Source organism: Polistes dominula, unplaced genomic scaffold, assembly GCF_049000335.1.
Source record: "Polistes dominula isolate Pdom_NZ unplaced genomic scaffold, Pdom_raw_medaka contig_49, whole genome shotgun sequence".
NCBI lineage: Eukaryota > Metazoa > Arthropoda > Insecta > Hymenoptera > Vespidae > Polistes > Polistes dominula.
Window position 1 is genome coordinate 4,523,532 of NW_028300914.1, and position 24,640 is coordinate 4,548,171.

Consider the following 24,640-nt stretch of genomic DNA (forward strand, 5'->3'; position numbering starts at 1 on the left):
GTTCCTACGAAACTTTTTCACTATGTAGTCTCTTTTATATTCCCCGTTTCCATTCATTTCCTTTTTTCCAAAGATCCTATAGAATTTTCACGGTGTAACTTAAAGGGAGCTTTTCTTAACGTTATCTTTCTTATTTTCATGGTAAGTTTATCACATATTATCAAATATATTGAGTTAGACGAATAAATAAATTTTTTGAAATTTATATCAATAAAAAATTATTAATGGTAACCATTTAAGCATAAAAAATATCTAATAAATGTATTTTTTTTTTTTTAATGAAAAATATTAGGAATTATTTAATCAGACATATAAATAATATCAAATAAAAAAATAAAACCAAATAGAAAGATATTTTCTGATTCAAAAATATTTGAATATAAAATTAAAAAAACAAATCTTTATAATGAATAATGTTTGTATTTAAATATAAATGACAAATTAAAAATTTGTTAAATGTTTTTCAAATACTTCAGTTTAAAAATAAAAATAAAAAATTTATTTTAACATTTACAAGTTGCTTAGACAATAAAAAAATTTAGGGCTATAAGAGTACAAATAAAAGAGCAGGAGGAGAAAGGCGCGTCTTTGGAACGCGTAGCAGATCAAGTTAGAAACTGGATTTAGAAGAAGCTTGGTAGCAAAGGAGTACTGTTTGCTCTCTTCTCGACTGGATATATAAAAGAAAGTCGATTTCTTCGATTACCGGCAGTTTCCATCAGTGATTGAAACGCTTAGCATCATTGATTGTTCAATAAAAAGAAAATAAAGGAAGAAGGAAAGGAAATAAAAGAAAAAGAAAAGAAGAAAAAATTCTCAATGAAGGGTTACAAGAAAAGTTTGGTGAGTGGTGATCATCGTTACCAATGCAACAAACAAAAAAATATCTTAAAAATCTGCGAGTGTTATCTACAGTTATTTACTATCATCTTCTATCTTTATCTCTTAGATGTTAATCGTTGCCAGCTATGTGGTGGTACTCACTGACGCATTTAAAAACGGAAGGACCGTTTTTGAGAGGAGCTATTCTGGTTATCAAGGACCTCGTCAGCATCCACCCTTTCACGAACAGCACCGACCCTTCCGAGAACAATCATTCGGTCAATCGATTCGTTCCTATCGTCAACCAACAGCATCTTATCGAGACCAATCATTCTTTCATGATTATTCTAACTTCAAAAATCGTCCCACATATCACGAAACCCATTTTCAAACTTCCCCACAACCAACACCATCACTATCATCATCCACATCCTACGAAATAAGTTCCTCTTACGTTCCTAATCGTGCGTCTTTTGGAAATGAACATGCATTTCAAACAGAATACTTTAAAAATAGATCACCAACAACCTACCATCACCATCCCCAATCTACTCGAAATTATTTCCCAAACGAGTTTCGACATTCACCTAACTGGATCACGTCCTATCGTTCGGAACCTTACCAGAAAACGGTAGACACGTACGAAGAACTCGAGAAAGAAACTCGCCAACGTTTGCCCTTCGACGAGCCTTCCAATTACTTGAAATACGGTTAGTTTCTAGTTACACGAGCAAACCATTTTATATGAGCCCCATCTAGTTCTCCCTTATTCTCTGCTCTTTTCCTTCTACCAAACCGAAATTCGAATTTAACTTCTTCTGATTTTACAGATCTCACAGAGTTTAAGTTTAAAGTTCTATGTTAGTTTTCACGTTAAAAGCTTAATGTTTGCGATTCTCTTAATTTTATGCGGATATTAAGTCTATTCGATCATTTTCTATAATTAGGTTTAAAAGTCTTCTATTCTCGTCACGGGAGATCCAGAAATTTTCATTTTTCTTAAATTACTTTTGGGTTGGAATTAACGTACTCAGTTTTTAACATATTTGTTCGGTTTAATGTTTGTAAGAAAACTTAGAAATTAATTGGTAAATGATATTTAGAATCTTTTGACACAGTTACTCTTTGATTTCTACTTATAATTAGTAATCAAAAAGTTTTCATAAATTGCGGCTGCAGATGTGACGAATAATTTTGTTTGATTGTACAGTTGTACAAAAGATTAGAGAACACTGTTGTATTAGTTTTGTTTATGTTTTTCATAATGTTTGCTTTATTTAAAAGGAAATCATGGTCTTGGTTTCGCATCGGTACCTGAAGTATTCGATGAAAATACTTTACCGTTGGACACAGAAACAACTACGATGTTGTCAACGACACTGACTGCTACCCACAACCCATTAGCGGAAGATACTGCCTCCAACACTACGCAAACTATTTCTCAACTTCACTCCTCCTCAACCGCTGAACCGAAAATCGCACCGAAGTCAGTAACGACGATTACAACAACGGCGTCTAAATCAAACGTTGAATTAAACACGGTAAGGAAATTTATTTTATATTAAACTCCAGATCATTCATTTGTCTCCAAATATTTCAAAGTAGGAAATGATATCATTCACAACGTTTTGTTCAATATTTTTAAGTGTGACATTTTCTTTTATTTACGAAGAATTTATTTTATAATATTTCTACAACTGAACCATGTTATGCATAATCTATTAACTCATAAAATAATTGTTTGATCCTTATTTTCCTAAAAACCCTATACAACTATGCAATTAGTGAAACTACTACATTATTGTTAAAAAGATTAATAATAATTTTTTTTAGCTTGCTAATGCACAATCCAATACAACAAACATTTTACTCCCAACGATGCCTTCAATGTTTGCTACACCGAAAAAATACTCTGAAAAGTATGATATTCTGACGACCTTGACAACCGCTTCCAACTTTTCCAGTACAGTCACGGAATTTCCTGCAACTTCTTACGATGGAAAGTAAGTAATAGCAATGTCAAAATGCTTTGTTCTGTATTTTACTATACGTCTTCGTTATTATCTCAGAAGATCATTTATATTTCTGGTTGAAGTGATTCCTTAGCAAAAAATATTGTTCTTAATAGAGAAAATTCACAATTAAATAATGTGTCTTAATTTTGTATTTTTTAGTTCGATCATACCAAACAAAAAACACGGTTCTACGATAAGCCCGTCAATAATGTTTATGACTACCAGTAACTTCCCAAATGGATTTTTTAATAACGCAAGGGATCCATCAGATGAATCATCAAAAAACAATATTCAGCAAAATTTACTCGATTTACCAACAACGTTAAAAAGTAACAATCAGGATAACAATTATCTTCCTTTATCTGGTTTAAAAAGTGACAGCTATCAAGATCTACTCAATTTATCAGCAACACAGCAGAGTAATTTCCAAAACACTTTACAAAATTTACAAAACTCTTGGAAAAATACGTTAGAGAAGAATGCATTAAATATACAAAACATAAGTCCAAAGAGTGACATTTCGGGTTCTCTGTTAAATTATTTAATATCGAAAGATCAGAAAAACAACGTGAACGGTGCTACGTACAACTATGTCTTACCAACCGAATCGAGGTTGACTTTAAAGGATAACACGCAGAGCAAGTTTACTAATTATCTAATATCGGATGAATCCAAGCAACTTTTTAAAAATAATTTGCAAAATATGTACCTGGATTATTTACTACAAAGTGAAGCTAAACGTAGTTTATCTTATCAACCATTACAATCATCAAACCTCAATTACTTTCCAACGACAATACAAAGGGAACAAAAGTTAACTTTACCGATGAATACTTTACCTTCCATCTCTCATTCCATAGAAAATGTTAATTATGTTCCTAACACGATACCATACTTGAATTTGGATTCATCATCTTCACCTCGACTTAATTTAGGTATAACAAATTTCTTATTTCCATTTCATAATGATCATATTCTTTGGTGTCTGAAATAAATGTAATTTCTTGATTATTCAAAAAGGTTCAAACCATCCAGAAAGTTTATCAGGTAGTCTACAAGGAACCTTCTCCGCAAGTATTCCCAACAGTATACCTGGAAGCATACCTGCTGGCATTTCTGCGGCTATACCTGCTAGTATATCTACTGGCATACCTACGAACATTCCTACAACGATAGAGTTTGCTCAAACTTTTCAACAACCGACTCAAATTCGTACTATACAAAACAATGTCACACCTTATTCTGGTAAGATGGATGTCTCTCAAATGAATAATACATATTAACCCAACATCAGATAATCATTTATTACATGATAAATTATTTTAACACGATTCTGATGAATCTACTATAATTATTCTCTGATCATTTAGTAACAAATTATTTATATTGTAAAATATTCATGAATACCGTTCATCTGTTTTGCAAAGTACCGATCAAAATTGGTCTACTTAGAAGCTAATGATATGATAAATTTGTTATCATATTTTAACATGTAATACATTATATATTGCATTGTATCTTTAAACCGGTATACGGACGATATTTTACAGGAATGCAGTTGCAGCTGGGTGGATTCGGCGGAATAGATTATGGTCTTCGCTCGAATAGTCCTGAAGCAAGACCAATGGAGCTTGGCATCGCAAAAGTGGGCTTGAGTGTGGGAGAATTTCCGAGGCCGCACAATCCAACATTCGGAAAGGTGAATCTACAAAGTGTAATCGCTTGTAAACAATACGTAGCAATCTATCTTAAGAACATATACATTTGTCGGAGCTTTGTCACAATAGATTTCTAAAACGATTTTCAACGAAATGATTTTCAACGGAACGACGTTGATTCATGCACGCTTAAGCTTACGTGTATACGTGTATCAACGAAAATTTCTTAATTTTCTACATTAGTCAAAATTTTTAAACATTAATACACATAATTTCGCATGATTGAAACAAGACTGAATATTTATTTGACAGTAATAAAATTCTCGTTTTAACTTCTTAATACTTTTTTTTTTATACGATGGTAAATAAGCGAGACTAAAAACGTGTTCGATAAAAGTTTTTTATCTTTACTCTTTCGTTTTATACAAGGTAGCATTGAAAAAGAAATTCAGTGAACGTTGCGGCATAAATTACATCAAGTTACGTGTAGTTACGTGGCGTATCTTACAGAGATCCTTCGTTCCTTTTTTCGTGAGGATACTTTAACCTCGTGAAATTTCCTTTTCTCCCTTTCCCTTTCATTCTCTTTTTTTTTCTCTAAGTCTTTTTTTTCTTTTTTCTTTCTTTTATCTTCTTTTCTATTTCGTTCGTCACACCCTAAAACAACCGAGACTAAGGTGAAAAGCGATATCGCAAAATTTACGCGAACGATAAGACACGTCTAACGCTGAGACAATCATGTATTATTCACATACATACATATGCGAGAGTGAAAAGCCGTACTTTCAAGGCACACTGAATAATTTTCTCAAGATAAAGTTTTGCTTTAACTAAGCAAGTCCGTCTGTTTTCCCTAAAGTCGCATCGAAGTTTTCCTTTCACTACGTACTCCTTACCACAACCCCTAGACCCCAAACATCAAATCCCAAACCCCAAAACCCGAACCCTGCTTTTCTATCTCATTCTGACGAACTTTTTCAGATAGTCCTCTTTCACGGAAGAAAGTTTGATTTTTACTATTCGAAAAGCTTCTGATAAAAGATCTTACATTCTTTTTTCATTGCTTTCTTTCAAATTTAAAAAAAGAAAAAATATTAAAATTTTTAGGAAGATTTTCTGTTTAAAATGATGACAAAATGTGAACTTTTTCAATCTCAGTTTTAAATCAACGTTAACTTTAACTAAAAGCAATCGATGATTACCCTCCTCCTCCTTCCTCCTTCTCTTCTCCATCCTTACCTAAATTTCGTTGATATCGGTATTCATTAAAAAATGTGCGATATATCGTTAACATAACTCCAATATTTTCGAAGCGTTCGGATCTTCTGGTTTCCCAACAAAACGTTTACAATTTTTCAATCTTTCCTTCCCCTAAAGCTTAGCAAAAAATATATAAAAAGTATGGAGGGTCGAAGCTTAAAATAATTTAGCAGGCAGACTACCAGGGTAACAAGATCTCATTAAGAGAATCCCGTTAAAGAGCAAAATACTCAAACTAAAACTGGCTTAACGTCCCTGTTAAAAAACTTTCAACTATTTTTGTAACTTAAATTTTAAACATCCTCATGTTCCATTCAAAATGCTTATTTGTTTTTTCCAACTTTTTAGTTTGTTGTTTTTGTATACTTAGATGAAGTTTACATTTCAAGTAAAAAAAAATATTTTTAACTCACGATTTTTCATGATTTTTATGATTTATTTGATGTCAGATTAAATTTATCTTACAAACTAAATCGTAGAATTAATTAGAAAAAATTTTTTATTTACTTTAATCTCATCATTTTCAATACATTTATTTATTTTTATTAGAAGTTATTTTTGATTCAGTCGCGATTGGATATTCGCTTTCATATTTGATTTTATATATTTTTTTCTTATTTTCTTTTAGCGTAGAAATTGTGAAAGAAAACCTCTTGCTCGAATTTTCCTCTGTACTATAAATAACTAAAAAATTTACTCGAAGGACGATTCGATGGCATTGTTTTTTCGTTTCAAAATGTTTGAGTCGCAGGTGTTCCTTTCATGAGAAAAAGAAATAAAAGTTTTCTTAAAAAGAGGAAAAGTAAAACAAAATATACGAATATCCAAATACACATACACATACACACATACATACATACACACACACACACACACACACGTATATAATACATACCTACATCTGATTCTCTCATCCATTTTCCTGTGACCCTACTCCTACTTTCTTATTCTCATCGATTGCTCAAGACATTTGCGAAGCAAAAACCAACCCGAAGAATCTGCCCACCCAATCCTTGCTACGATATTCGCGATTATTTTAACCCTCCCTTTACTCCTTTTGCCCCCGCCTATTTCTTACTTTTATAGTTACCATTAATTGCAAAGGATTACGGTAAGAGCCGAGCGTGTGACATCAACTGAGAAAATTGAGTACAGTCGTAAGTCTTAAAGGTGGCACAGTAATGCTCACAGATAATCCAAGTAGATGAGAGAGAAGATTTTTCTTCGATTCTTTCAATCTTATCTTTTTTTCTTACATTTCTTTCAAATTTCTTTTGGAATTTAACCAAAGAAACTCGCTTAACAGAATGATCATTTTTGATTGAATGACATTTGAAATTAATAAGAAAATAATTGTTCTCTTTCAGATTGGATTCGGACAAGCTTTGTGGTAATTAATTCGACATCGTAATGCATGGAATTGCATTTGAAATATCTCTAGCATCGAAGGGAAGAGTTCTAGATAGTATTGGGTTCACTTCCAGTCGTACTTCACTTGTGACCCCAATCTTCGAATGAAACTGCCAAAGGACAATCCTCTTTCCCTAAACTTGGAAAGCTACCAGGACTTGGACTATGAAACATTCGCGTTCATTATATACCATAAGGTTTTTTTCTTATCCTATCAATCTTTACACTGTGTATTTTCACACGTTAAGTCGTTGTAAGAGGCTGTTATATTGTAAGTTACTTGTTAAGTATATTATATTATTACTATTATTATTAATATTGTCAATATGATTGTAAGATAGGTTCGATTATTTAAGATGTATCGTGCCAGTTATGTAATAAACGTTTTTATCAAAATGATATGAAATATAACTTTCTTTTTGTCTTTCCTGAACGAAATCGAGCAAATAATTGCTTGATTTAACCACTCTTAACGCGAGGACTTTTAACAAAGGACAAAAAAAAGTATAGTAATTAATTTCACTATTAATTAAATAAATTTAATCGGTGATATAAGAAAACATATCTTAAACTAATAAAATAAACAATAGTGTAGGAAAACTGGTATTTAGTCATTCAGTTATATAAATATATATATATAAGAGTCGAGTGTATGGCGTACATGGAAGTGGTTGATGAAAGATTTGTAGCGATATGGATACGAGTGCATGTGACAAGAAAGAAAAGCGTACGATATCGGATGACACCATCGTTTGTAAACACTCCGAAATCTCTCGAATGTTCCCGAGCCGGAAATCGGGAAGAAGTCTTTTGTTTGACCGATTGGGAATAGTCTGGAGATTTCTAGAATGATTAACGAAAGTGATCGGGACCATTGGTGGGGTGAATGCATATATAAACGCAGTGAAGAGGACGGTCCTCGGCCCTTCTTGATTCGGTGTGACGAGTGAGTGTTAAACGAGTGTAGTTACGGTTACTTATTTTGCTTTCGGTCTTTAAGTCTTTGTTATATTATAATAAACATTTCTTTTATTCAATAAAAGCTTCTATATATATGTCTGTCTGTCTGAAACCACGCCAACCACCACCAAACCACCCCCACAGTTCAGAAGTGGGATTAAAGAAATAGTGGGATCTGTGTCGAAGTGAATACGCGATTTTTTTGGAAAGTGATACAATTCTGTTCTTCTGTTCGCTGTGCGGAAATCTCTGTTCGTCGTATACGAAGTCTTCTGTCCGTTGCGCGGAAATCTCTGTTCGTTAGATACGAAATCTTTTCTGTCCGTTGCGCGGAATATCTCTGTTCGTTTACGCGAAGTCTGTTCTGTCCGCCGTATATGCGAAATTCTGTCCGCTGTGTGTAGAAAATAATATCATATCGGGTTTGAGGAATTATCATCAAAAACAGAAACTATCATAATGTCTGCTAAGGAACCAAGCTCTTACACCGTTTGCCAATTGAAGGAGGCATTACGCGTAAGAAATTTGCCTACTGTCGGAAACAAGAATGAATTAATTAGTAGGTTGACCGAAACGGAGCCAGAAATATGGCAGTATCTGGAAAAGGAGTTGAATAATCCGGTTCAAGAAGACGGTTCGACGGGACGTGACGAGCCGACGGTTGCTGTTGGGGCTCCACGTGTTGGAGACGGTAATGTTTCTCCAGATCTTGAACTGATAAGAAAAGAAAGAGATCTACTTAGAAAGGAATTAGAATTGGTAAGAAGAGAACAAGCCATACAATCAGCAACTACTTCTAGCATTGAAAGTTTAAACCGAGTAAGTAATACACCGAGTAATGTCAACTTGAGAAGTATCAGTGAGTTGCTGTGCGAATTCGATGGGTCCGACCATTCATTTTGGAAATGGGAACAACAATTGAATTTAGTACGTAGTACCTATAGTCTGGACGATAACAGCACAAAGATTGTTATCAGTTCAAAATTAAAAGGATCAGCTCTGAATTGGTTTCATTCAAAACCAGAACACATCAGTTTAAGTGTGGAAGATCTTCTTCAACGGATGAGAACAATGTATAATAATCGTCAAAGTAAACTGACCTTGAGAAGAGAATTTGAAGCACGAATATGGCATCCAAACGAATCCTTCAGTAGCTATTTACATGAGAAAATTATATTCGCTAATCGTGTTCCGATACCCGAGGAAGAGATAATCGACTACATTGTCGATGGGATACCAGACCCACGACTTCAGGATCAGGCACGTATGGCCCGTTTTAAGTCAACGTCTGACTTAAACGAAGCTTTTGAAAAAATTAATCTGCGACCGAAAAGGTCACAGGAATATTACGTAAGGGACGTGAAGGCAGCGAAAGCGGTTGTTCATCCGAACCCATCGACGAAGGGGTCGACGACAACACGGGCAATCAGAAAATGCTATAATTGCGGGGAGGTGGGTCATACTCTTCCGCAATGTAGGAAACCAAGAACATCGAAGGGGTTCTGTTATTGCTGCGGATCAGCCAATCATCATCTTAAGGACTGTCCGGAGAAGAGGAGGAAACCCGATGCGCCTACTACATCAGTATCACACACGTCCACACCTTCTTCAGATTCGATGAATTTGGTACAGGGGCCAGCACTACATCCCCCGTACACGGTACCCTTAACGTTCACCACAGCAGACGAAAATGGTGATATCTGTAGATATAAGTTTTGCGCTATAGTTGATTCTGGATCACCTATAAGTATGATCAAGCAAACCTATGCACCGAATAATGTAAGTTTATCTGCGGTAAAAGGAAATCATGATCTTTATGGAATAAACGGTTCCAAGCTACAAATTTTAGGTAATTTCGAAATAGATATTAATATCTGTGAGGTAGAGATGAAAATGAATTTTTTTGTTGTGCCGGACAACACCATGAGTCACGCCGTGTTACTTGGAAGAGATTTTTCTACAAATCCGACGGTAAAAATTTTATTAGGTCAAGACGTCCAAATTATAAAAACCAATTCCGAGTCTTTAAGAAACGAGAATAATTGCTTTGGTAATGAAATATTGAATATTGATTACTTAGATGAACCAGTCAAAGTAAACGAGACGTTACAAATTAACCCTAATATCCTTTCTGACGAGAAAAAGGAAGTTAAAGAGTTGTATGATACGGAATATAAGTCAAAACTAAATTCGGGTGTCGTTGAAGAGGAACATGGGTGTGAGATGGTAATATCTTTGAAACACGAACAACCGATCTTTTTCCGGCCGAGACGATTAGCTTACGCCGATAAGGAGAAACTGCGCGTAATTCTGGATAAGTTAATGGCCGACGGTATTATTAGGCCCAGTAAGTCACCGTATGCCAGTCCGATTGTATTAGTTCGTAAGAAGAATGGTGAGCTCAGACTTTGCGTTGATTACCGCGAGCTAAATAAAATAACTATTAGAGATAACTTTCCTACGCCGGTGATCGACGACAATTTGGATAGATTGAAAAACAAAAGATACTATACAACATTAGATCTGAAGGACGGTTTCCATCATGTTAAAATAGCTGAATCGTCGATAAAATATACCTCTTTCGTAACACCTTTCGGTCAGTATGAATACCTGCGAATGCCATTTGGCTTAACAAATGCACCACGAGTATTTCAGAGATTCGTATCTAATTGTTTTGATGAACTAATTAGAAAAGATAGGGTTCTTTTGTACCTCGACGACATATTAATTGCGACATATAGCATGGAAGAACATCTTAAAATATTGCGTGAGGTTTTCCGAATAGCCGCGCGATTTTCTCTGCGGTTCCGGCTTGATAAATGTTACTTCGCTTATAACGAGATAACGTATCTGGGATATCAGGTGAATGAGGATGGTATTCGGCCGAGCGACGAAAACGTGAAGTCTGTAGTGAATTATCCTGTGCCGCGTAATGTAAAAGAGTTACACAGGTTCGTCTGTCTGGCCAGTTATTTCCGGCGGTTTATACCAGCGTTTTCGATAAGGGCAAAACCATTATACGATATAATAAAATCTGATAAGAATTATCATTTTGGTTCTAAGGAACAAGAAGTGTTCGAAATGTTAAAAAATCTGTTGGCGTCGCAACCGATATTGGCGGTTTATTCACCGATTCTTGAGACGGAATTGCATTGCGATGCAAGTACTGCGGGATTTGGTGCTATCCTGTTACAGAAACAAAAGGACGGGAAGTTTCAACCCGTGTCATATTTCAGTAAGCGCACCAGCTCTGCCGAGTCGAAATATCATAGTTTTGAACTCGAATGTCTGTCAGCTATCTACGCCATTAAACGTTTCCATACTTATCTATTCGGGATAAAATTCAAAATAATTACCGATTGTGATAGTTTTAGGCTTACACTCAGCAAACGCCACGTGAACCCTCGAATTTCACGGTGGGCTTTGTTTTTGGAAGATTACGACTATGAGATACAGCATCGGCCGGGGAAACGTATGGCACACGTCGATGCGTTAAGTCGATGTCACGAAATTTTAGTTATAGAAGGAAATACTTTCGAACAAACGTTATCTATTAGTCAGGAGCGCGACGATAAGATACGAGAAATCCGAGAAGCCTTAGAAAAAAACGAAGATAAGTTTTACGAGTTGCGCGATGGTCTCGTCTATCGGAAGGATAAGTCGAAAGGACTTCTGTTTTATGTACCGGCTTCAATGGAATGTAGCGTTATGCGAACATGTCATGACGATTTGGGTCACGTAGGGATTAATAAGGTAATTGAGCATATCACAAAAGTGTATTGGTTTCCGAATATGACAGAGAAGGTAAAGGAATACATTAGAAATTGTCTTAAGTGTATTGAGTTTTCTCCGGTTAGCGGCAAAAACGAAGGATATTTACATTCTTTGGAAAAGGATAAACTTCCGTTCCGTACGGTTCATGTTGACCACTATGGTCCGCTGGAGAAGACTAAACAAGGATATCGATACCTTTTGTCCATTGTTGATGCGTTCACGAAATTCATAAAATTATATCCGTGTAAGACGACAACGGCTCAGGAGGTCGTCAGGCATTTGAAAACATACTTCTCTGCATATAGTAAGCCAAGACGCATAATAAGCGATCGGGGAACGGCGTTTACCTCCGAGTTGTTTAAAGAATTCGCGGAAAAAGAAATGTTCGACCATGTACTTGTTGCGGTGGGTACGCCTCGCGCAAACGGTCAGGTGGAACGATTTAATCGTGTTATTACTCCCATGTTAGGGAAATTGTGCGAGTCTACAGAAAAATGGAATTGTGTAATCGATAAGGTAGAATTTGCTTTGAATAACACGGTTTGTCGTTCAACGGGTGAGACCCCCAGTAGATTGTTATTCGGCGTGGACCAACTCGGGGAAATAAACGATAACATAAGGTTAGCGTTAAACCGACGTAATGAGGAAAACCGAGATCTAGTAGCCATTCGAGACAAAGCGTCAGAGAGAATTTCGGAGGATCAGCACTCGAACGAGCGCTATTATAATAAGAGACGAAAGAGACCCGTCTCGTATTATGTCGGAGACTTGGTGATGATAAAAAACGTAGATACTACCATCGGTATAAACAAAAAACTAATCCCCAAATACAAGGGACCATATGAAGTAAAAAAAGTGTTAGATATGGACCGGTACATCGTCGGGGACATTGATGGGTTTCAGGTAACACAAATGCCATATACAGGCACTGTGGGCCCTGATCAGATGAAGCGATATATTCGTCCACGATAGAAATAAGGAAATCCGTAAATTTAAATATAAATTCTATATGCGTCATATCTTATCTTATATTATGCCTTATGTTTCATGATAGTTTATGCGTTACGTCTTATTTTTTTTTTTTTTTGTTAGTTTAATAAGTAAAACTTGTGAGTGAGTGTTTGTTTGTGTGAATATTCCGTTGGTCGGGGGCGACCAAAAATGTCAGTATGGCCGAGCTGTAGGAAAACTGGTATTTAGTCATTCAGTTATATAAATATATATATATAAGAGTCGAGTGTATGGCGTACATGGAAGTGGTTGATGAAAGATTTGTAGCGATATGGATACGAGTGCATGTGACAAGAAAGAAAAGCGTACGATATCGGATGACACCATCGTTTGTAAACACTCCGAAATCTCTCGAATGTTCCCGAGCCGGAAATCGGGAAGAAGTCTTTTGTTTGACCGATTGGGAATAGTCTGGAGATTTCTAGAATGATTAACGAAAGTGATCGGGACCATTGGTGGGGTGAATGCATATATAAACGCAGTGAAGAGGACGGTCCTCGGCCCTTCTTGATTCGGTGTGACGAGTGAGTGTTAAACGAGTGTAGTTACGGTTACTTATTTTGCTTTCGGTCTTTAAGTCTTTGTTATATTATAATAAACATTTCTTTTATTCAATAAAAGCTTCTATATATATGTCTGTCTGTCTGAAACCACGCCAACCACCACCAAACCACCCCCACAATAGAATATGTATTTTTTATGAGTAACTCCACAAATGGAATTACTAATGTGCTCGTCAATAATTTATTTAAATAATTACAACCAGTAACTCGTGCCGATTTGGACCTTTCATTTTCAACATGGTTGAGCACTGGAGGGACTTTAAATTTTTTAACTCACTCGTTACCAACTGTTATGTCACATATGTAAAACATGAACAGTTGGCATTAGACGTTCTGCGATGGCTCCAAAACACTCCTACTTTGCAGCAAGTATTGCGGTTTGACGATCTGAGAGTTCCTCGATCTGTTGTTGCAGAAGATCCATCGAAAATCCATCGAAGAATTCATTTCACATCTTTAGTAAGGAAGCAAATCTATCGTCTTATCTGTAACATAAATTAAAACATAACGATAAGTTATCTGCAATAAAATCTAAAATCGTATCAAATAAAATCAAATAAAATGTAAATAAAAATGGATACTTACAATGAATTCCTATGGGTTGAAGCTCAATTGCACCATGGTGATGCACTACACAAGAATCTAAAAACGCGGTATAAACGAACATAAGAAATTATAGATGAGTTTCTTATCGCGAAACCGAAATTTGATTATGGGACGAACAACACTGACTCTAATTCGCGTTTGATTTTAATTTATTATACGCCCAATGACTGATTCTACAACTAATTCAACGATACAACATTCCCGTACATTGCTTCGCGCACGATTGCAATTAATATCTGAAACAGAAATAAATAAACAATACTACTAATATTATTACTATTACTGAAGATCATTACAATTTTTTTGGAATTATTTATTACAAAAATATACTCACTTCGAATTTTCATCGATGGGGTGTGACGATGACAATGCACAAACACTGACTCTACAACTGCATTAAATGCAGTTAATTCAATTAACACTAGATATTATTATATACAATTGGAGTGAGCTAATTTGATTAATTTCAAATTTTTTTTCTACGTATATATAAAACTAAAATATTATTTTTGTTAAATATATATTAATTTTTAATGCTAAAATGAAATATACGTAAATATTAATTCCTCTCCTCTACCCATTTTTTTTATTCAAACAATGTTTGTAAATTTTAAAAAAATAGTTAAAAATACAATAGCGATTAAATCTAGTGTTCAACAAATTTCTAAATGAATTTACCATTTCAGCGTACCGTTTTAAAGATGCAATTATACGCGAGTTGCACGGAAAGTCTCACGACGGTAAACTAATACAGTGTGAGTGGTTTTGTAGTATACTAAAGGCACTTCTTCAGTCAACAATGATTTATTAACTTAAGTCTTTGGTGACTATGTTACAATTGTTTAATGTGGACTGTATAAATATATGATGTGTAAAATGTATAACACAAAATGTATAATGAACAGAGTGTATAATAGACTTTGACGGACAGAGAGTATGTATTACGAACAGAGCCGTCTTACTTGATTTCACATGTTTTTATATCTGAATCAGTTACACCACTTTGGAGAGGGAAGGGGCTGAATGCAATTTATTAACCAATAGTAGGAGGGTCCACCTACCAGGATCTCCCGAAGGAAAATCTTATGTTTTTGGGAAAGGGAAACAATGCATAAAGAAACGTGATCTAGAATATCGGAATGTTATTTCTTTTTATGATATCGTACGTGCTTAGATATGAATCAGAAACCTTCAAAGGGCCCGACACGGTTTAAAGGGTTTTCATCGCACCATATGTTTCTTTGATCATTGAGATAGTTTGGGAATTTATGGCCGTTTGGAATTTCTTAATGTCTTAGGTAAACAGTATCTTATACCTCCTGCCTATTGTATTTCATGATATTTGATTCCATAAACTTATGGTATGGTTTTCTTCAAATGAAATTGAATATAAGAAAAAATAACTAAATATAAGTTATCGTCTAACAATGATTTAATACCGAACAAGACAGAATATAGCTATACAGTTTTGCCTATTTTATTTTTATTTTATTGAAAAATTAATATTAAATTCTTTATTTCGCAAATATTATAATTAATAATTATGAAATATATAAAATATAATAATTGTATTGTCTGCAATATATTAGAAGCAGCTGATAAACTCCATTCAAAAGAAAGTAAATTACTGTCACATTTTTATTTTGCTCTTCATAAAATATTTTTGATTCATAAAGATCAAATTATTTCTATTCAATTGGATTTTTATGTTTTTTGTTTTTTATGCTTTCGTCTCATTCTCTCGAAATTTAGTTTTTTGAAAGCTTCACTTCTAACACGTGTGATCTGCACACGTGTTTTAATAATCGTTTTGCATAGTAGAGTCACCCACATTTATTTGTGGTAATATACACGTATATAATTAGTATGTATAAATATATATAAGGGTGAGAGAATGACGAAGAGTGCGAGTGTATGGTGTGCATGAAAACAATTGATGAATGTGAAAGATGTGTAAGAGTATGCAGCGATATGGGTATAAATGTGGGTGCACGCAGCGATATGGATATGAGTGTGAGTGCATGCAGCAGTATGAATATGAGTGTGTCTAGCAAGAAAGAAAAGCGAGCGTGCACCCCGAAATCTCTCGAATATTCCCGAACCGGAAATCGGGAAGAGGTCTTTTGTTTAATCGGTCGGGAATAGTCTAGAGATTTCGAAAATGATTAACGGAAGTGATTGGGACCATTGGTGGGGTGAATGAGTATATAAGCGCGGCGAAGAAGGCGATCTTCGCCTTCTTGATTCGGTGCGACTATTTGTGAGTGAACGAGTGTAATACGAGTGTACTTAGAGCTTAAGATTCCTAACTATTGTTACTTACTTTTCTTTTCGATTTCTATCTCTTTATTATTATATCAGGCCTTAATATTTAAGTATTTGTTCTATTATAATAAATATTTCTATTTAAATTCAATAAATCTTACATATATATATAAGGGTGGGTCAAAAAAATGACTTATTTTTTTGTTTCAAGTGCCACGCAAAACTGGGTTCCTAGACACCTTAAAAGAATTCTCACCCAATATGAGCTCTTAATTTTAATAGGAAGATCCTCCGCATCGCAGTTTTTTTTTTTTTTTCAGTCCAATAGATTAAAATTTATACCTCATTATTTATTGATTGTACAGAAAAATGTTCAAGACGAATTTTGTAGGAAATTTAATGCTCTACAAAAAAGGTATTTTATACTTTTTCCGTAAACCTCACCATTTGAATGATATTGGAGATTTAAATTTGATGATTTTTAGACAAATTTCATTTTTGCTTATGAATTTTACAACTCGACAATAAATCACTATTAAAAAGTGCATAATACAAATTTTTGTAGGAAATTAACTGCTCTATAAAAATGGTGTCTTATGTTTTGGCGATTAAATTAGGCGTTCAAAAGATATTCATCATCAAACTTTCATGTGTAGTGATTTGTGTCTCTGAACTCTGAATACTATATTTTAGGTACATTAAAAATTATTAAATATAAAATTTTCATAACTTTTAATTTGCATATGTGCATATATTGAAATTATTCTAGGTTGTGTTAATTCTAACATTGATGATTCCATTGAAATTCTATTCGGATTGCACTCCTCGTTTGTCATTTTGTTTTTCTGGATATTCAAACTTTTCTCTGGTATTTTCGATAATAATTCTAAGGATTTTTTATGGTGGTACTCTTATGGCGGGGCCTAAGAGTTAGGTTTCTTCCTTTAAATTATATTCGGATGTGGGCATCCTTAGGATGCACATCCCTCTTGGGTCTTCAAAAGTGGTTACCTCCTCGTGGTTAGACCCGGGCAATGGTATTTTACTTTCAGTATAATGTTTATCATATTTTTATGATATGCATTCCATCGCAAGTAAAATTCAGCCAAAGACCGTTTACCATAAACATTATAATTGTAATTAGTTCCTTTTAATTTCCTAAATTATATCATATTTCTTTTATTCCTTTCTTTGATTCTTTTTATCCATTTTATCTATAGAAACTAATTACCTTATAATGTTTTTTAATAACTTTTATATATTTACAGATAGTCGTTACCTAGAAATTTTCCTACTTATTTTATTTTCTTTCTTTTTCTTTATATCAAGTATGCTCAAATGAGTTAGCATGAATTCAAGTCAGTGTACTAAACTTTTATGTGAACGAGAAATATTGTTGTATAGTCTTTATATATGTAGTTTTTTCAACTTTGACCATACTTGGTATTAAAAATAAAGCAACTTTTTTCAGTGCTTAATTACAATAATTTAAAGAATTCTATTAGTTTTTTCATATTTAAATTTAGTTTAATTTAAATATTAAAAAGTATTATAGGAAATAGTTTCAAATATAGATTTTCTTATAATATTAAAAATAAGAAAATTCTGTTAGAGGTCTTAAATTTTTAGAAAGAGAAGAATGAAATTTTCAACTATGTAGCAAAGAATGTAGAAAACCATTCTGTTAGAATAAACTTCGCTAAAGTTACGAACAAGAATATAAATTTACACTTACCGTTCTAAGTTTAAAGAGCTTTTTGGGATATAGGAATGCATTATACATGTATACGGGTAGGGAAAGTTCTATTGATACTTAAGCATCTATAAATAATTTTTTAGCAAAATAAATTTTTCATTTACACTGTAATATTTATTTACTTTTTAACAAGTGCCTGTTAGCGTGTGTCTTCGAGTATAGTAATTTATTTCCATTTGTATGCATGTATGTATGTATCTATGTATACATGTACTTAATTACACATGTGTAATTATTTTCACAAATCGTTTGTATGTATATACTTATGTGTATTTTTTGTTCTGTTTTTTTCTTTCTTTCTTTTTTTTTTTGTAGCGATAATACATACGTGTATAATTGCGCTTATATTTTTCTTCGCCCAAATTTATTCATACGTATTGCCTTCGATACATACACACAGATTGAATTTTCTAAATATATCTTCTTTTTTTGTCTCGTTATAAGTATAGTTTTTCTTTTCTTTTTTTTTTGATTAAATTTCAACAAAAATCATTGATCGTTTCTCTTATAATCTATGCCCTGTATAGACCATTGGTAAATAGTTATTTTAAATTTAAGAAATTTGTTCATAGGAAAATCTCTTAAGTCATTCACATTTGACAATACATACACTTTTACTTACTCATTTTAATTCACATTTTTTTTTCTCTTTTTTTTTATCAATCATTCTTTCTCGATGTGCAACGTTGAGTCACCTTAAATCTATTATTTCAATGATTGAGTACGATCATCATATCGGTCTGGGGAATTTCAGTGATTTCCGGGCTCAATTAGAGAATCTTCAGAAATACCCTCCTTATCAATTTTTTTTTATTAATTTCTTTTTTTAATTTCTACTCATTCTCTCTCTCTCTCTCTCTCTCTTTCTTTCTTGCTCTCGCTATCTTTGATTTGATCACTCTGACACACATTCGTTTTTTTCAAGAGATATTTACATTGAATATACAGACATAGTGCTACTTCCTGTTTCATTTTTTTGTTGCTTCTTTCTTACAGTCATTAATTATTACATCTAACTTATTATTATATAGTATTCTTGTATTTTTCATGAATATATTTATGTATATGCGATTTTTTTATTATGTATGTGCATGTGTCTACTTGTGAGTACGGACGCGCGTGTGTTTATGAATGTATATCATATAGGTGATATTTATTTACAAGAAAACGACAACTTATCAGGATAGAAAAATACAACGATCTTACTAATGATTATAATTGTAAGAAATTGTCATAATTTTTTGAAAAAACGAAAAAACGTTTTTTTTCCAAAGAAAAACGTTAGATAATACTTAACACAAGACTAGGCTTACTTTTTCCTTCGTTTCATTTCTTTGGAAATATTCCTTGGCTTTTTTATCTTATTTCTTTTTTATTTTTTTCGTTTATTTGGATAATATCGTAATGGAATAAATATTAAAATAAATACATTTTGCGATATTATATTAATTGGTTTATAACTTGATTGACGGATCTAATTAATTTAATAAAAATAATTAGAAAAAAACTTGATTGTTTTTGCAGTAATAATAAACTGAAATTTACCACAATCCAATCTTGTTTTAATACTCATCGTTTTATGCATTTGCGTATGCACATACGTGTATATGTTAAAGAGATTTATTTTTTGTTACACATGATAAAAACAATTTAAACGATCCAGCAGTACATCGAATTACTTTTCTTGTAACAAAAAAAAAAACCCAATAAGAAAGAGTTCTAATCGTACGTTCCATATGTTACTTTTGTTCTATTTTTATTATTAAACGAATTCGACATTTAATTGATTAAATTATAAAAAAATTCTTTTCCTTTCTCGTTTTTCGTATTTAATAATTTCGAGTTTTATTCGTATCTTCTCTACGTCGGATGTTCGTGACAGACGAACACAAACGGATTTCACTAGCTCGACATAGAAATGCACTTCCGTCGGCTTCTGCTTTCTCTTGTTAGCGACACCGAAAGCAAAACCACTGAAACTTCATTAATTAATAAGCTATCGATGGCATCTAATGGCATCTGATCACGTGCGAGATAAATTTTATGCATGATGAGGAATGAATTATAAGAAAGATTTAAAATAAATTTCAAGAAAAAAAAATATTATATGAAAAAAGTAAAAACGTTTGAAATCCTTTAAGAAAGGTGAGAAAAAGATAGAAAAAGTGAAAGAGAATAATTTAGGTCGAGTACTTTAAGTCGATCATCTTCGTATTATCTTTTCAAAGGAATTCTTTCATTTTGATAACTTTTCGCTAAATTTACAGAGTTATTATAGGCTTTAACGAATCTTTTTTAAATCAGCAACTTTTTACAATAAATTCTTTTACGCTCGTACTTTACCCTTTTTAATATACAAAAAAAAATGTAATTTTCCTTTTTAATTATAGCTGTCTTAATTCGAAATTAGTTATAAATTAAGTAAATACAAATATATCACGAATAATTTAAAATTATTAGAGAGAGAGAGAATTATAGATTTAAAATTGTTAACAACAACTTTAATTTAAGCTTCGCCAATTAAACAGATTTTTAAAATTTAGCATAATAGTCGTATTGGAAAAAATAAATAAATAAATTAAATTTGTGTTCATATGATTACATCGATCAAAGTCCACAGAATTCCTAAAAAGAAAAAGAAAACAATACCAAAAAATATCTGTAAGTTGAATGTAAAATACGTCAAATTTACAAGACTCATAAATCAAGTTAAAACGACGTTCCTTTCTCGACGGAATTTTTTCTATAATCATCGAATCAGAATAAATTTGTAGATGTAATTATTATCATGACATAGATAGATCACTTTAAACTCGCACGAATTCGAACGCCAAAAAACGTTGGAACAATTTTATTTTATTTATTTATTAATCTTATGTGTGCGTGTGTCTAATAAGTGGCACCCGTTCGATTAGATTCTACGATATTTACAAATTTACACGATTAGACTTAAAGGCTATAAGCTTAGTTTGGAAAATAACAGAGTAAAAAGCTTTCATTCGATTGTTTAACATTATTGCAATAAGACGTGACACGCGCGAAATATTCTAAATCGGCCGAGACGTATACGTTTACACTTATTACATACTTATTCCTATCATTTTCTTATCCTAACTCTTTCCATCTTTTTTTGTTCTTATCGCTCTTGTACAATAAGTGAATATTCACCTTCGTTAATATGTGTTTATGTGTGTAAGTGTGTGTGTTTGTGTAAAAAGGTTCTTTGAGAGTCGATAGAACGAATGGATAACACTGTGTAATTTCATACTAACACACTGATATGTTTGAAAAATTCGATCGCGAGTTATGTTTGTGATTTTTCCTTACTTTAGGAAATTTTTGTTTAATCTCCACACAAATCAAAGATGCGAAGATGATAATCCGAAATGTTTGTCTTTCATCGATTTTGTATCTTTTTTTAATGATTTAAATAATTCGAATATGAAGATCTTTTTTACGTAGATGCATGTTCGTGAAATGTTAATATCAGAATTGGTTAAATATATGCATAGAATGGTGTATGAGTTCTAGAAATACACCGAGTCGAAACTATCCCACGAATATCTATGTTTTAGTGAGCATGTTCTTTTCCCCTCGATATTTGATATATGGAATCACGTTCGTAAAAACTGCAGTTTCTAAATTTTTGTTGTTGCTGTTGTTGGTTTGCTTGCCTTCATTTTTCAACTAATGCGCTCTTATTATCAGAGCAAAAAATATTGCTAAGTTTTTAGGATAACTAGGATAGTAATACTGTCACGGCGTTACTCGATAATATATCTACGAAAAATGTAGGTATACTTATAATAACATTCGTACACAACACAAATATTCCTAGTTAATGAACCCCCGAGTCTCTTTTTCTTTCTTTTATCTTCTTATACATTTCTATAAGTTCAACGGAAAAAATTGGAGTAGATAGAGTCATAAAGAAAAACGATGTCGTCGAATGAAGAACGTTTTCTATCGAGCGACGCTGTTGTTATTATTACTATTATTATTATTTTTATTTTTATTATTATTATTATTATTATTATTATTATTATATTATTTTAAACGAACGATTACGTTCGTAAGAGTCCTTCGAATAGTCGTTTGAAATTTTTATGGAGATACTTTGTACAATTGTAACGTTCCTTAATTTATATTTTAAGATCATTAGCTCGTTTACATCTATATTCGTCAGATGGTACTGGTAAAATAAACATAATCTAAAGTCCTAAATAATTTTGCTACAATTTATGTTTTACCAATACATATTCCTAAAAAAGAAACAAAACCTAAACAAAATATTTTATCTAAAATTTAAGAAAAAATATTTGTCATTAAGAGTCTTACTTTACATTATAAGTTATCCACGAATGATTTTGGAAAAATAAAACCCTAAAAAGTTAACATATGATACTCGCAATTAAGAGTCATACTCATAATTAGTGCGAGACCATAAACTCTGACACATCGATGAGCTTTAGTCTTTTCTAAAATCTAATATTCCATTCCCTTTTTTCGCTTATTTAAAAGGAAAAATAAATTTAATGTTCCCAATTTATTCAACTCAACTTTAAAATGTCAATATGTAAATCCTTTCACAATTTCTTCCACGATTTAATTTCGAAATTTAAAGGCGCATAAGTTTACCGAAGGCCTTTCGGAATTCGGGGTTGAAGACGGTGTAAATGACGGGATTGACGAAACTGTTCATGTAACCGAGCCACGAGGTGATAATGAAGGCCGTGACACCTGGTTGACAGGGTTGGGCTAACTTGTCGCACATGGCATCCATGATGTTGCACGTGAAGAAGGGTACCCAGCAAATCAGGAATGCGCCTGTAATAGTTAGACGAAAGGTATGCTTCTAATATAACCAAGTTAAGATTTAGTAAACAGATAATTAAAATTGAACATGGATAGATGGAAGATTTTGAAGAAAATGATCGATGTGTAGTAACTTGTAACCGAAGTTTCAAAATGTTTTAACTAGTCAAGTTTGAATATGTCGATACTGCATTATCGATAAGACAAGTAATACTAAACTCTTACAAGAATCACCTATACTATTAAAACTTCTTACCCAAAACAATAGCAAGAGTTTTAGTAGCTTTTCTTTCCCTCTTGGCTGAACTTTTTTCCTTCTTTTTCTTACTCGCCTTGTTAGTCTTGTATATGTTGAACTTCGAACCAGAACTCGCGTTCTTCTTATCTTTTTTACAAACAGTTGAGCTGCCAGATAATACGCATGGTGTTTTACCAAGTGGTAGATGTAGCATAGAACCAACATTTTTGAGCCTTTTAAGTTCCTGTTTGTTTCCACCATTTCCGTTCTTCTTCCGATCTGTTTGCGAGCTCTGAACACTAGCAGCCGCTACTGATCCAGGTCTTGCTGAAGGAGGTGGCGAAGATGATGTTGAAGATGATGGAGCTGATGTGATCCTTGGATTTGGACTTGGACTCGAATTCGTCTCGGTTTGTTCATGAATCATTGTACTGCTAGCTGCACCGTTGTAACCTGAATTCCTTCGACCATTTGATTCACCCAATTGTGCTTGCGCCACGGCGCTGAAACGACAACTATCATTCGAGTATCAGAAACCTTGGGAATTATTTTTCTGAGTATCACGAATTTGATAAGGTCAAATATTTTTTAAATCATTTAAAAGGATGATAAATAGTTGGAGCTATTTAACTTAATTTTGAATCAGGTTAAAAAATTACATTTAAAATTCATAAATTAGATCGTAGCAATGATCCACCTTTGATAGATAAGAAAACATTACTTGAGGTTTTTAATATTTTAAATAATTTTGATTATTACTCTTATACTTTTATCAAAACGGTAGTAATTAAATAACTTTGATCATTTGATTGGTCCATATACTTAAATGATTCCATCATAATTCGAGTATTAGAAACCTTGTGATAGTTTTACAACATATTACGAGTTAGATAAGGTCAAATACTTTTCTGAGTTGTTAAAAAAGATGTTAAATAGTTTTGAGTACTAAATTAAGAAATTGGGATAACGCTTTAATCGACATTTCTTTCTCTATTTCTCTCTTTTTCTTATTCTTTATTGTGATTACGTTGAAAATCCAATGACTACTATCTCTATAGGAAACTACTTCCGATTAAACGTCTAGCGTAAATCCAAACCTTTCATAGCAAACTAGAAAATGGGGCCGAGTAAGTGATACTCGTGCTTACACTCACGATCAAAAGTACAAAGAATCGAATTCTCTAACACTGTAGGAGGGAAAGTAGAGAAATCTTTGCGAACCGAACATCTTCCCGGTTCTTTCTTTTTCCATCCATTGTATTCTTTCTGTCGGTTAACTTCTTTCCTTTTCTTTCTTTCCATTCTAATACTTCACGAGAAAGAAAAAGGATCGATAGTAGGTGCCCGAGTTTAAACTCAGACGAGTTTCTTTTCTGACGGAAATCGTTTGACCGAAAGCAGAGAAAAAGAGAGAATTAGAAGATGACTAAGTAGAAAAAGTTTTTGATCATTTTCTCTCCTTTTAACGGGTTCTATTATTATTATAT

At 33.0% G+C, this 24,640-nt stretch overlaps 2 protein-coding genes across 4 annotated transcripts in view; one reads left to right on the top strand and one right to left on the bottom strand.

Moving 5' to 3' along the window:
- The first annotated feature begins 590 nt into the window (after positions 1 to 590).
- LOC149033339 (uncharacterized) lies at positions 591 to 6,111 on the top strand. The gene is made up of 7 exons (XM_089169868.1): positions 591 to 843; positions 950 to 1,532; positions 2,107 to 2,363; positions 2,656 to 2,825; positions 2,997 to 3,772; positions 3,840 to 4,082; positions 4,388 to 6,111. The coding sequence occupies exons 1-7, from the start codon at positions 820 to 822 to the stop codon at positions 4,630 to 4,632; spliced, it is 2,298 nt and encodes a 765-aa protein (XP_089025994.1). The 5' UTR covers positions 591 to 819; the 3' UTR covers positions 4,633 to 6,111.
- Positions 6,112 to 18,192: 12,081 nt separating this feature from the next.
- Dop2R (dopamine D2-like receptor) overlaps positions 18,193 to 24,640 on the bottom strand; it is a 163,858-nt gene continuing 157,410 nt past the window's right edge. For 2 of the 3 annotated variants that reach the window (XM_089179803.1, XM_089179801.1), the window contains exons 7-8: positions 23,172 to 23,668; positions 18,193 to 22,927 (exon numbers count right to left, since the gene is read on the bottom strand). In XM_089179803.1, the coding sequence (XP_089035929.1) occupies positions 22,719 to 22,927; positions 23,172 to 23,668 (706 nt within the window). In that variant the 3' untranslated portion in view covers positions 18,193 to 22,718. The remainder of the gene's footprint in view (positions 22,928 to 23,171; positions 23,669 to 24,640) is intronic. The other variant, XM_089179802.1, reaches the window with a different exon arrangement.